This window comes from Malaclemys terrapin, chromosome 1 (genome assembly GCF_027887155.1).
Source record: "Malaclemys terrapin pileata isolate rMalTer1 chromosome 1, rMalTer1.hap1, whole genome shotgun sequence".
Lineage (NCBI taxonomy): Eukaryota > Metazoa > Chordata > Testudines > Emydidae > Malaclemys > Malaclemys terrapin.
In genome coordinates, this window is record NC_071505.1 from 212,375,058 (window position 1) to 212,387,372 (window position 12,315).

Genomic DNA, 12,315 nt, shown 5'->3' on the forward strand with positions numbered 1-12,315 from the left:
TCCAGATGCTGGGACTGGGCAACAAAGGATGGATCTCTTGATGGTTGCCCAGTTCTGTTCATTCCCTTTGAAGCAGGGATACCTAACCTACGGCCCTCGGACCATACACCCACCAGAGCATTTCATAAGGCCCTATGTGTGCTTCAACACAATAAACTAACAGCCTATTCATTTGCATTTTGTCATCATGTTTACATCATTTTAGTTTACACTGTGTAAATAGACAATATTGTACATAGTTTGTTTCTATCTAAATATATAAAAAACAAGCTGAACTTAAAATATAAATCAATAGAGGTGACTTAAAATCTTATTAAAATATGTAGAATCTGTTTGTCCCACACAAGGTTGTGCTTAGGTATGTGTGGCCCTCCTGTGTAATAAAGTTAAGCACCACTGCTTTGAAGCATCTGGCACTGGCCACTGTCAGAAGACAGGATACTGGGCTAGATGGACCATTGGTCTGACCCAGTATGGCAGTTCTTATGTCCTGCTACTGTGCATCTGAAATTCTTTTTCAAACGCTGCCTCTATTTTTCATCACATGATGCACATTAATTACCAGTAAATGGAATGGATGGTTACTGTACTTCAGCATTCCACCAGCGCACTATTTTCATTTGGATAACTTATTTTCTGGGGTATTAAGATAAGCACATAATTAATAAAGCTGCCCAGAATGGGCTGAGTTGAATTCAGATGATGGAAAGCATTGTCATTTCTGTCAAGTACGAAGCATTCAAGCTTTGAAAGATGAAAGACAGCCTGAAAAATCCATGTTTGAGCTCAAATCTAGGGGTTGGAGCGCCGATGTTCTCCAGAAAACTACTCCCCAACACTTTGTAGATGAGTCTAGGTGCAAAGAGAAATTAGGGGGAAAACAAGGCTTATGCCTCTACCTGATTTCAGAACAATGAAAGATTAAGAACTTTCTGAACACATTTTTGAATTAAAAAACTAGTACTATTATAAGGCAAAAAACTGCAGACATATGACTTAGCTTTTTATTTAAAAAAATCTAAACTGCTTCCACATATCTATTTATATTTTTGTTGTTACTGTAGCTCAGAGGCCTTTACCACTAGTGCGCAATGCTGAGCAAACACATAAGAGTCCCAAAGAGTTTACAGTCTAAATACAAAAGATGAAAGGAAATATTCTCCTCCTTATAAAGGGAGAAACTGAGGCACATATTCAAAGACTTGCCCAAAGTCATATAGAAATTCTGTGGCATAGTCAGGATCTGAACCCACCTAAATCCCATTAAGTGCCTTCATCATCCTTCCTTCCTCTCATTTAGTAAGAAATACAATAAAATATGTAATTAGGTAAAATAAAAATGTGACCTGACTGAATGTCTCTTTTAATTTGAAATGGTATATTTTAAAATGAAAAGAATTTGGAAACTTTCATTCCCTCTTGCTAGACACATCACCTCCCCTCTTTGGAACTAGCTCTCATTTATGGCCTATGAATCCTGAATTTGAAGTTTGCATCATATTGCAAAGCCTTTCCTGTTCACACAGGGCAAACATTAGTTTGTTTCTGGTTCACTGGCAAGTGCCTTTTAATATAGGGTGGGACAGTTTGTGGGCTCTGTATACTTTAATACAGTGGTCCCCAACCTTTTCCATGGGGCGGGCGCTGGACGACTATTCTCTGAGGACCATGGCCGCTGGAGAAGCAGCTGCCGAAATGCCACCGTGAAGCAGCATTTCGGCGGTAGCGCTTCTTGACGTTGCCGTTTCTTGGCGGCATTTTGGCCACTGCTTGTCTGGCGGCCAGAAGGCAGGTGCACATGGATGCCCTGGCGGGCACCCTGGTACCCGCAGGCACCGTATTGGGGACCCCTGCTTTAATAAATATGATCTATTGACTACAACAGTAAGTTGCCATTGGATAAGACAGTAAGTAAAGGTACAATGTATTAAATAAATAATGACAATCGGAATCAGTTCTCCTTTCTTCTGAACAACGTAGCACTGAGTCTAACTCACACTGGGTGAAATTTAGGCTGCATAAGGCCTGTTAAATTCCACCTGCCCAGAGGGCTTCACATGGCCTTAAGTAGGGTGTAGGCTTTGCCCAGGTCCTCTGAACAGATGTAAACTTCAGCCACTGCTGCAAGTAAATTCTGTGGATTTTTTTAAAACTTATGTCACTCCATTTAAAATGGTACTGACAAGAAAGTGAAAAAGTGGAGGGAAGTGCCTAAATCTCATTGGCTTTAAAGGGGACTTAAGCACCTAATTCATTTAGGTGCTTGCTTAATCCTGTATAATAATGTACTTTTTTTCAGGTGCTTACAATTTTATAACTGAAATTATTCTCCATAAGGAATGAGAGAGATCAATAGAAACTACTGTTATGAGCCTGAGTCCATTCTGGCCTTATCAAGACTGTTCTCCTGGATAACACAGGCAAAAGAATGTCACACAGTAATTCCTGAATCAAGATGACATCTGGTAATTGAACCAAAGAATAGTTTTTAGACAGACATCCAATTAGATCCATTACCAGCACTGCTTCTTCCTGTCATTCCCTGGAGCCATTTTAAAAAATAAAGCAAATGTAGTTTAAAATCTTTTAAGCATTTTCTGTTACCCTTTGCACTTGGACCTTTTGGTGCAAAAGGACGGGCCTGTTTGTTGAGAAGACCACAGGTGTTCACACTCAAAATGTAAAAAAGAGTTTGTAAAAAGCAACAGAGGGTCCTGTGGCACCTTTAAGACTAACAGAAGTATTGGGAGCATAAGCTTTCGTGGGTAAGAACCTCACTTCTTCAGATGTCTTAAAGGTGCCACAGGACCCTCTGTTGCTTTTTACAGATTCAGACTAACATGGCTACCCCTCTGATACTTGATAAAAAAAGAGTTTGTTACTACTGAATAGCAGAACTGTTCGTTTCCAGTTTAATTTGCAATAATGTAGAGGTGCTTGAAATAAATAAAACAATTCTCAGGAGCCTGACCACCCATGCGCTTAATGGAGTTCATCTTCTAGTAAGATGGAGCAAAATTTTACATGGTAGCATAACTGGTAGGACTTTGCAGCAATTCACACACAGTTCTTTTCTGAATGAGAAAGAGATCTCATTCTCCCCTGCCTTGCACCTTGTGTAGCAGCCACACTCAGAATGTCAGTGTAAAATGCTATGAGTGTGCAAGGCATGGAGAATAAAGCCCTGAAAGTTTAAGGACAAATATCTGCAGCACAGCTGCTAATCCCCCTTGAAAGGATGGGCTCATGTCCAATTACAGTTTTTTCAAGGCAGCTGGGAAAGCCATTATACCAAGGGTAATCAGAATGGTGCAGCAGTGATAATCCTGAAAGCGTTTAGGAAATCTTTGATTAAATGATATACTGGGCAAAGAATAAAATTGCTTCTCTATCTGGAGGGCTGCATAGTTGGTTTTTAATTAAAATGAATTAATATGATGTTCTCATTTGTAAAATCAAAATGAAAGGGGAAAAAAATAAAGCAAAGGCATTTAAGTCAGGAAAACACCCATTGATTTTTTTTCTCTTTTGCCCGATTGTTGCTGCTCTGTTATAAAATTCCTTTGTTTCCTAGTGTAATCAGGTTGATTAAAATCCTGTAAAGAATTAAACAGCTGCACAGACCTCGAAACCTACACTGGAATGTCTCTTTTCCAATGTGTGTGTGCATTGTCTTTTCAACTGCTTTATTTTAAATTATTCTTTTCCCGTTGTTCCCTCTGGAAGCCTATTACTAGATTTATTAAACCAAAGCCGAATAAGTGCATGGATAAAGACACACTGATTGCCTCAACACATGTTGTTCTTGCAAAGATGATTGTGCTTGCATTTCTAAACTGCTGGCTGCTGCTGAACTGAAAACAAAACCAGTAAGAAAATAAAGCCTTGCTGAACTAAAAGAAAATGCCATATTTTCCCTCTATTAAATGTTGAATAGTTAAAATAGTTATTAAGGCCCAGACCAGCTAGTCCAGACTAAGGGACAAAGTGGTGCAGCATGACTCTAGAGCTACCCAGAAGTCTTCCCCATGCTCCAGGGAGGGACCGGAACCATGCTGGGTCTATACCTGTTGCCTTGTATATGCTGCAATGCACTGGAGGTAATATATTTTATTGCCCCAACTGCTGTTGGTGAGAGAGACAAGCCACACAGCACTCAAAAGCTGCTCTCACGCCAACAGAAGTTGGTCTAATAAAAGATATTACCTCACTCAGCTTGTCTGTCTAATATCCTGGGACCAACATGGCTAGAGCAATGCACTAGCACAGCTGAACCACTGCATGAGTTGCGGGGAGTGGAGTCAAGTCCACTTCCCCATCATTCTCTACTGCCCCTTGTCATCATCTGTGTGGGGGAGGAGGTGGAGAGAACATAGCAGTTCTATGGATCCTGCTACACCTTGCCTGCTGGAAGTTATTGTACGGAGCACCTAATTCCCTTGCCAACGTACAGGAGAGGCTATAAATTAGGCTCTAAAATAGCATTAAAGGTCTGAAATCAACAATTGTAAGTGTCTCCATTTTGACCATTTTCTTTATCCCAGAGCTTTAGGCAATCTTTCAACTATGCTGGGCCCAGGCCATTGAGTGTCTCGAAGATGAAGACCTTTAACTTGACTCAGTATTTTATGGGAAGCCTGTGCAGAGAGGGGAGGATGGGATGATGTTCTTGCAGTAGCCAGTGTTGCTGAGGAGACTTTTTGCATCATTCTGGATCAGTTGGAATATCCCTGATGGATTCATGCCCAGGTATTTGTAAGGGAACGCCTAGGGTGGCTAACATTGCTATCCTCAAAGAGTGATAAACCTCCCACTTAATTCTGTGGGAGCAAAGCTAGGTCAGTGCTGAGCCCTTTTGAAAATCCCACCCATACTGTAGAGATAGGATAGGATTTTCACAAGCATCTAAGGAGGTGGGGTCCCTGAATCCTATTACAAGTAGAAGTTGAACACCTAACTCCACTAAGTACCTTTAAAATTTCCACCCATAGTCTAAGCAACTCATTCTAATCTCAGTCACGTGTGCATCAGCTTGCGGTATGTAGCCATTGTTATGGTAGTAACTTCAAATGGTAGTTAAGGCTGTAAGATTGTTCCAGTGACACATCAATGACTATCTCTTGTATTCTAACTGAACATTGCCTACACATTCTAGTAATGTATCACTCCATCATGTGCTAATCTTACTAAACTGTTGTTGTATCATGCTCCCATATTAATATCCATACCGAATTCTAAATGTTCAGATGGGAGTTCTTCTCAGCTTTGGAGGAATTCTTCACCCAGTGACTTTGTGTGCTCAAATATTCAGTTTCAAAACCTCAAGTCAAGCAAAATAGACAATACTATAGTCATCTACCTAATACAAACTTTTTTCATAAGGAGCAGAGGTTTCAATTATGTCATCATAAATGAGTTATGCTAGGACACGCCTGAGGGAAGTGAAGGATTTAATTTAAATTATATAGTTTCCAATATTGTCTCTGATGCTATTTAGTTTAAATTTACCAGACTCCCTAACAGCAAACTATGTACATTACAAGTCTTACTGAGTGCCACAGTTCGGTTAATTTTTGTGCAGCAATCCGGAATGTGGGCAATAAACTGTCTGTTACTCTTATGTCTTTGGTTTTGATGTGGGAAATTAATGACAGTATTTATATGCAGGAAGCTTTTAATGGCTATCATGAATGACAAATATGGTTAAAGTTGATAGGCATATTAAGCACCCTGCATTCAGGCAACATGGAAGGAACGATTAAATGCCCTTTTACAGGGTGATAGATGAAAAAATAGAAGCCACCATCGATAGCATGGACAGGATGCCAGGGTCTGAGATGCTGGCAATGTGGACTGAGGGACTTCCATGTGGACTGACTGCCAAGGCAAGGGCTGGGGGATTGATTGGTTGCATTCATGTCCCCGTATTTGTAAGAAAGAGCGAGAGCACAACCAGAAAACCAGCAGACAGGGAAAGAAGTGGTGGAGAGCATGTCCTTTGGGGGAGCAAAGAAAAAAATCCTTGGAGCACAGGACTTGTTGGAAACGCAGACTTGAAAATTGTAAACAAGGAACCTACTCCCTGTTTGTTCTTACTGTGTTCATGGAAACAAGACTTTGTGTGCATTCCTTGTAAATAAACAGGATTGCACCAAAGAAATACCTGACTTGGTTCGCCTTCTAACCTGGCCAGGTGCCAATATTGGCTAACCACATGGGCCAAAAAATGGCAACATTATAGTCTAACAGAACATTTAAAAAAAAAATCTCTGGTGTAAATTGATTTGTCTTCCACATTTAAGAAAAAAAATGTTTTATTCAGCACTTACTTTGAGCACTTTCAGAGCTTCCAAGTGACAGGATATATTATATGCTTCTACATTTAAGCCTCTGCTGCTTACTGGACCAACGGGGATCATAGACCACCCAATATTAACCATCATCGTCATTTCATATAGAAGGAGGCTGGTTACTAACCTAAAATTTGGGGTAAAAATATGCCTTAAAAACACTTTTGAAACTTTTCCTTTCTTATGTATACAGGACTGACTTTTTTTACTCCCTGCCTGTCCAAAATATCAGTTCAAAAAGCAGCTAGGGACCTGCTGAATTTCCACATCATGTGTTCTGAAGCCTGTCTTCATGAACCTCAAACCAATTGCTATATAAAAATATATATTCTAATAAAAAAAATCCAAATAATGGTCTTCCTGCTGGCACTGCTTATGGATGATTAATATTATACCATAACTGTTTCTGTGATCAGATTACTGTAACGGATTACCTAGATTCTTTTCAACTGCCAGCTTTGATACAGTTAATAAAACATGGTGCTGTGTTGGCAGAATCGCTTGGGAATCTCTCATTCTGTTTTTTTTTTTTTAATATATATCTATATATATCAAATTTAAAATGTGATAAAATTATCTATTTACTGAAGCAGGCTCCTACCATATCAGATAAGCAGTGGATTGCTTAAGGCATTTTTAATCAGAGTTTTGCACCGGGAGGGATGTTCCTAGCTCTTGGAAGCTCAGCAAATCAGGTAGTTTGTCAACTGTAAGGCCCTAATCCTATATCAATATCTGGTGGTGCACATCCTGGTGTGTGTGCAGAGATCCATTGAAAGGTGACCTGCTCACCACAAGCTCACAGACTATACTCAGCAATCTGTTTCCAAACATACATTATATTTTTATTGCAATTTAACTATTCTCTTTTGACTGCAAAGTAGACTTAGATGGGATCTAGATCAAACAATAGAAAAAGGAATAATCTGAGTATGGGTCATGAATGATCATATTACAAACATTTTGGAAAAGTTCTATTGAAGTGGGGAGGGACACAGTGAGTTAGTCTGAGTTAGTCACTTTTTTTTTTTAAATACTGAGTTGTTGCATCTTGTTTTAAACTAGGCCCTGATCCTGTAAATATTGATGCACATGGCTAGTGCTATGAACTTGGTAGCACTACATAGGCATATAAAGCTGTATGGCGGTGCACATGTGTGTTCGCAGGACTGGAACCTTAGACTAAGATTCAGGCAGAGACTGTCCTACTACATGTGAGTTAGCACTGAGCACAATGGGAAGCTGATCCTGATTGGAGCCTCTGAGCACCGCCATAATAAAACTAATAAACAGTAGCCTTGAAATCCGGGTACCACATAGCCATAGAGCCACGTATGTTCCTTATTACATTTTACAAATATTAGATATTACAAATATGACATTTTATCATTGAAAACAGCCAGATCCTAAACACCTTTGGCCATAAAGCACACACAGGAAAATTCTTAATCAATATGGCTTTTTTATTGATTGATTGCACTTAAAACAGGGAATACAATAGACTGACCAGCAAAATGAAAAAACATAATCAGAAAAGGCTTTTTAAGTCAGTGGCTCTGCCCTTGAGTCATTTATTTCTTTTGAGATAATTATATATTTCACAGTAATGTAATATATAATATACCCTTGATGTGTGTGACCAGTTGAATAATACTTCATGAAAAATTATACATAACTTTTAAATAGTTTATAAATCAGATATTTAGCATATACATTTTATTCCTAATTTTAGAATGTAAAAGTTCACATACACAAGGTGAAAGATGGTATTTGTATAGGTGCTGGGTTTAAACTAACCAACCTTTCTCTACTCCAGCTCAGAGTGCAATCACTTATACACCAGAGTAACTTTACATGGGTGAATAGTACAACTGTGTCTTCACTGGGACTACTCATGTGTGATGCTACTCGTGCACGTAAGACCCTGCTCCTGCAAAGGCTTATGCACATACATCACTTTGCACACTGAGTAATCCCAGTGAGATCAATAGAACTACTCATAGTGTGTAAAATTTAAGGTGTGCACAAGTCTTTGCAAGATCAGGGACTAATTCTTTTCAAAGATCAGAGCCCAAATGTGCACTAGCAAAAATATGTTTGTTTTTGTTTTTCATGGAACAAAAGAAAATCTCTTCAAATTCACACATTACAAAACATTCTGCATGTGCATTGTACATGGCAATATTTTTCCATTTATCCTGACCTGGAGCCTAACATTTGAACATTGGCTGAACAAACATATTAACAATGATATTCATTTAAAGTGAAAAGAACACTAGTGGGACCTTTTCCAACCTTCCCGGCACTGGAAAGTATAACATCATCTGTTGGTAGGAGAAATACACTGATTTTTTCAATATTCTCCGAAAACTTACCCAGAAGTGCAATTTAGAAGCTGGAGGAAGTAAATGTTTTTGATAAAGTCATTTGGCAAGATAGACATAGTTGGTGGACTGACAATATTACACTTGTTATAGCAAGACACTGGTGATACACAGGCACAATAGGAAAGCAGATCAGAGCTATAAAAGGGACTACTGAGATAGTGGTAGCGAGAAGAGACTTCATGAGGCATTATTATGATTTTAATTATCTTTGGTTAACATATGTCTAAGAATGCGTTTAATTATTTTGTTCTGCTTTCCTGTGAGCATTAGGCAAACAAAAGAAATTTACCAGACTCCCTAGCAGCAAAGAAAACCGACTGTTGCAAAACTGTTTTTGCATACTCTAGAGATAAGCCTGGTCCCATTTATGTAAGTGTAAAAACTCCTACCGATTTCAATGGGGCCAAGATTTCACCCCTGAACTTTAAACTGCTTATTCAAAGTGAACCTAAATAATGTCAATATTCATGTCCTGAGCATGAATGTATTCAATAGTCAATTTACTAAAACCAGTAACTTAACAGCAACTCTATCATGCATGTAGTTCCATGTAATTCAATAGGACTTACTCAAACAAAGAGTCCTGGTTTCTGCAATTAAAGGCCCTATAAGAAATACTGGCCATCTTAATGACATCTTTGGCAAATAACTTCAGGAAAAAAATTACTACTGTACACTTCAGTGGCAAGGAACTCAGAGGTAGTTGGCAAATGTTTTTTTCTTCCTGAAGAAAATTGACTTTTTAGTGAAATATTTTATTCAAAAAAATTATTTTGATTCAGAAATGCTGTTGCAGTGCCACATGGGAGATGTAGTTCAGGTCCCTCATGCCCCCATTCTCCTCTATAGGCTAGGCTTCGTGAGCAGACTACATTTCCCCAGTGTCTCACCTCCCTTCATAAGAGACACAGAAAACAAGACAACTGTAATGAAAAATTTTATTCAATAGAAAATTGGATTTTTGACTAAAGCCAGTTTTGCTGGAAAAATTTAAATCAGCCTTACTCAGTAACCTCTACTCCTTGTTTTTATACTGATAATATTTTTTAAAAAGCCAAACCATTTAAAGGGGAAGATTTTTTTTTAAACTACTACAGTAAAACTTCTATCAATGTGAAAGTAAGCCCTGTACAGTATACCTAAAACCCACCTCTATATATTTCCTTGGGCAAGAGGTTATTTTTGTTTGCTTTTCTTTCCTAACTACTACATAATATAGCTTACACAATAGAAAACATACTTTTATGAACATCAGTGGAAATCAGATGAAGAACTTAATTGCCTGATTACATACCGCATCTGGAAAGTTGACTGCATCTGAATATCTCTTTGAGGCAAACAGGCCAAACATTGTAGAAGCTAAGTTCTTGAGTCACATCTCCCCCTTTCCTAATGGATACAGGTGGATTTCACCCCTGTGCAGAGGGCCAGTACAAGCAGAAGCAGTGATAGCCCGTTGGGGGCCCTAAGCAGAAATATTTTGCCCCTCACACAAACACACACACACCACACATACTACTAAAGTGAATAGGGGGCCCTCTTGAGCTGCTTGAAGCCCTGAGCAATTGCTTAGTCCACTTATGCCTAGCGCTGGTACTGAGCACAAGTCTGTGTGTAACCCACACACCTTCTGGGTGTAGTGTTCTGTCCCATCTAGTGGCACCGAGACCACTTAGAGAGAGATTAACGAGTCTGCTACAGCCTTAGCTAAGTGCTATATGGCTGTTACCTCATGTGGTAGAGACTCCTTCACTAAGCTTCAGAGGCCCCATGTTCGATCCCGCCCGCCAACTACCGGGGTCTCTCGGTGTTACATGTGCACCACATACATCTCATTAAACCCTAGCCCCTGGGGCTCAAGTAGGACTTAGGTAGTGCTTGGGGCTTTCATGAGATGTGAATGGTGCAGCATCCTTGTTCAGGCCCTGTATACAAGAGTGAAATACACCCCATGTGTGTAAATGTGTGCCTGTTAGGAACAGGAATCAAGACTACACATAATAATGCAGTTATTCTAGTGTTTCCCAATGACAGGGATTCCCTGACCTAGCCTCATTTCTACTCATAGATTTTCGCCATACAGTGCTACAGACGCCCTCCAGGTTACGCAAACCCGACTTACAGGAAAAGTTCCAGAAGCTACAAACAGGTTGGGGGGGGGGGGGTGTTAACTGTCAGGTATACGTTCCCAACTAATGCAAAATTCGAGTTATGCAATGCATTCCAGAATGGAACACTTGCGTAAGTCGGGGAGCATCTGTATTAAGGCACTCATGAAGAACGCCCAGGATTTGACAAGTAACCTTTGTGTTTAGTCAATGTGGATGGAAACAATGAGTAGCTACTCCAACCTCAGGCATTGATCTAACTTCTTAAATTGAATTTATATAAGATCTAGTGTCTTAACATCATGCAAAATCATTTATGGCATGCTGTGCAATGACAACGCATGTTATCAAAATGCTGTATTGCACAGGAGATCAGCGCTGGCTACATAGCAGTTCTCATGAACTAAAGAAATCTGGAAGGACTGAATTTTGTATGGGAACATTTTGCTAAGCCCTCCTGCAAAGCAATAGATTAAAATTGGATTCTACCATTTTGCTCTTGCTAAACTATAAATCAGGAAGTAAAATGAGTAACGGCAGCAATCCATCAACAGCAATCCAATCATGGAGTGTCAACTTTTTTCCTGAATCCTCTCCTTTCTCTTGTCCAATTTTTAAAGCTTCCAAACCATAAACAGACAATGATTAGATCTGTGCAGGTCACCCGGCCAGATGATGAAGATGCATTAAAAAAATAAAACCTCTCTATATTGCTGAATGTTGCTCTGAAGCTGTAGCAGTGGGTTAGAGTTCAGAAACAGCAGTTTATATATATAGATATAAAAAACCCCTCTCCTGGCACCGGATTTAAAAGGACCATCTACCATAGCCGACAGGATTCTGAACCTCTATTCATGGTTGAATTTACTGGGCAATTGAAAGCTTTTCGGAACTCCTCGAAGTTGCTCATTGCACCAATAACTCTAAAGAAAGAAACAAAACACAACCTATGAGTTATTTGAAATTATACATCCCAGATCCTGCAGAATTCTGCTGAACTTTAAAGTTTTAGATTTGTTTCTATTTGTGGACATTACATTTTCTGTTCTCTTTATTCTCAGGCATTGGAAAAGTTTTGAATTTCAGGGAAAGTTTTCCTCTAAATTAACATAGGGCCAACATTGTTTTACCCAAAGCATTGAGAAGGACCTCACTCTGCAAGAAACTCCAGTGAAGTAAGTGGGATTTTGTAGAATAAAATGCTATTTTACAGAGTAAGGGTATCCAAATCTAGCTCATACCATTCAGACAAGGTGCCAGATTAACAGGCTAATGGAATGTAATTTGTCTTTTGTCACTCAACAAACAAGCGCACAGGGCTGGCCTTACCATGAGGCGAACTGAGGCAGACTGGGGGGCAGGGGGGCATGCCACTAGGACCCAGAGAGTAGAAAATTGTGTCTGCTGCTGGTGCAAATGTATTCTCTCTGCTCTAGATGCACAGAGTGCCGTGCTAGAGGAAGGAAGGCA

The 12,315-nt window shown here is 39.5% G+C and overlaps 1 protein-coding gene across 1 annotated transcript in view; it reads right to left on the reverse strand.

Moving 5' to 3' along the window:
• Positions 1-7,798: 7,798 nt before the first annotated feature.
• PHEX (phosphate regulating endopeptidase X-linked) overlaps positions 7,799-12,315 on the reverse strand; it is a 137,000-nt gene continuing 132,483 nt past the window's right edge. Inside the window, exon 22 of the mRNA XM_054006123.1 lies at positions 7,799-11,768. Within this exon, the coding sequence (XP_053862098.1) occupies positions 11,666-11,768 (103 nt within the window). The 3' untranslated portion in view covers positions 7,799-11,665. The remainder of the gene's footprint in view (positions 11,769-12,315) is intronic.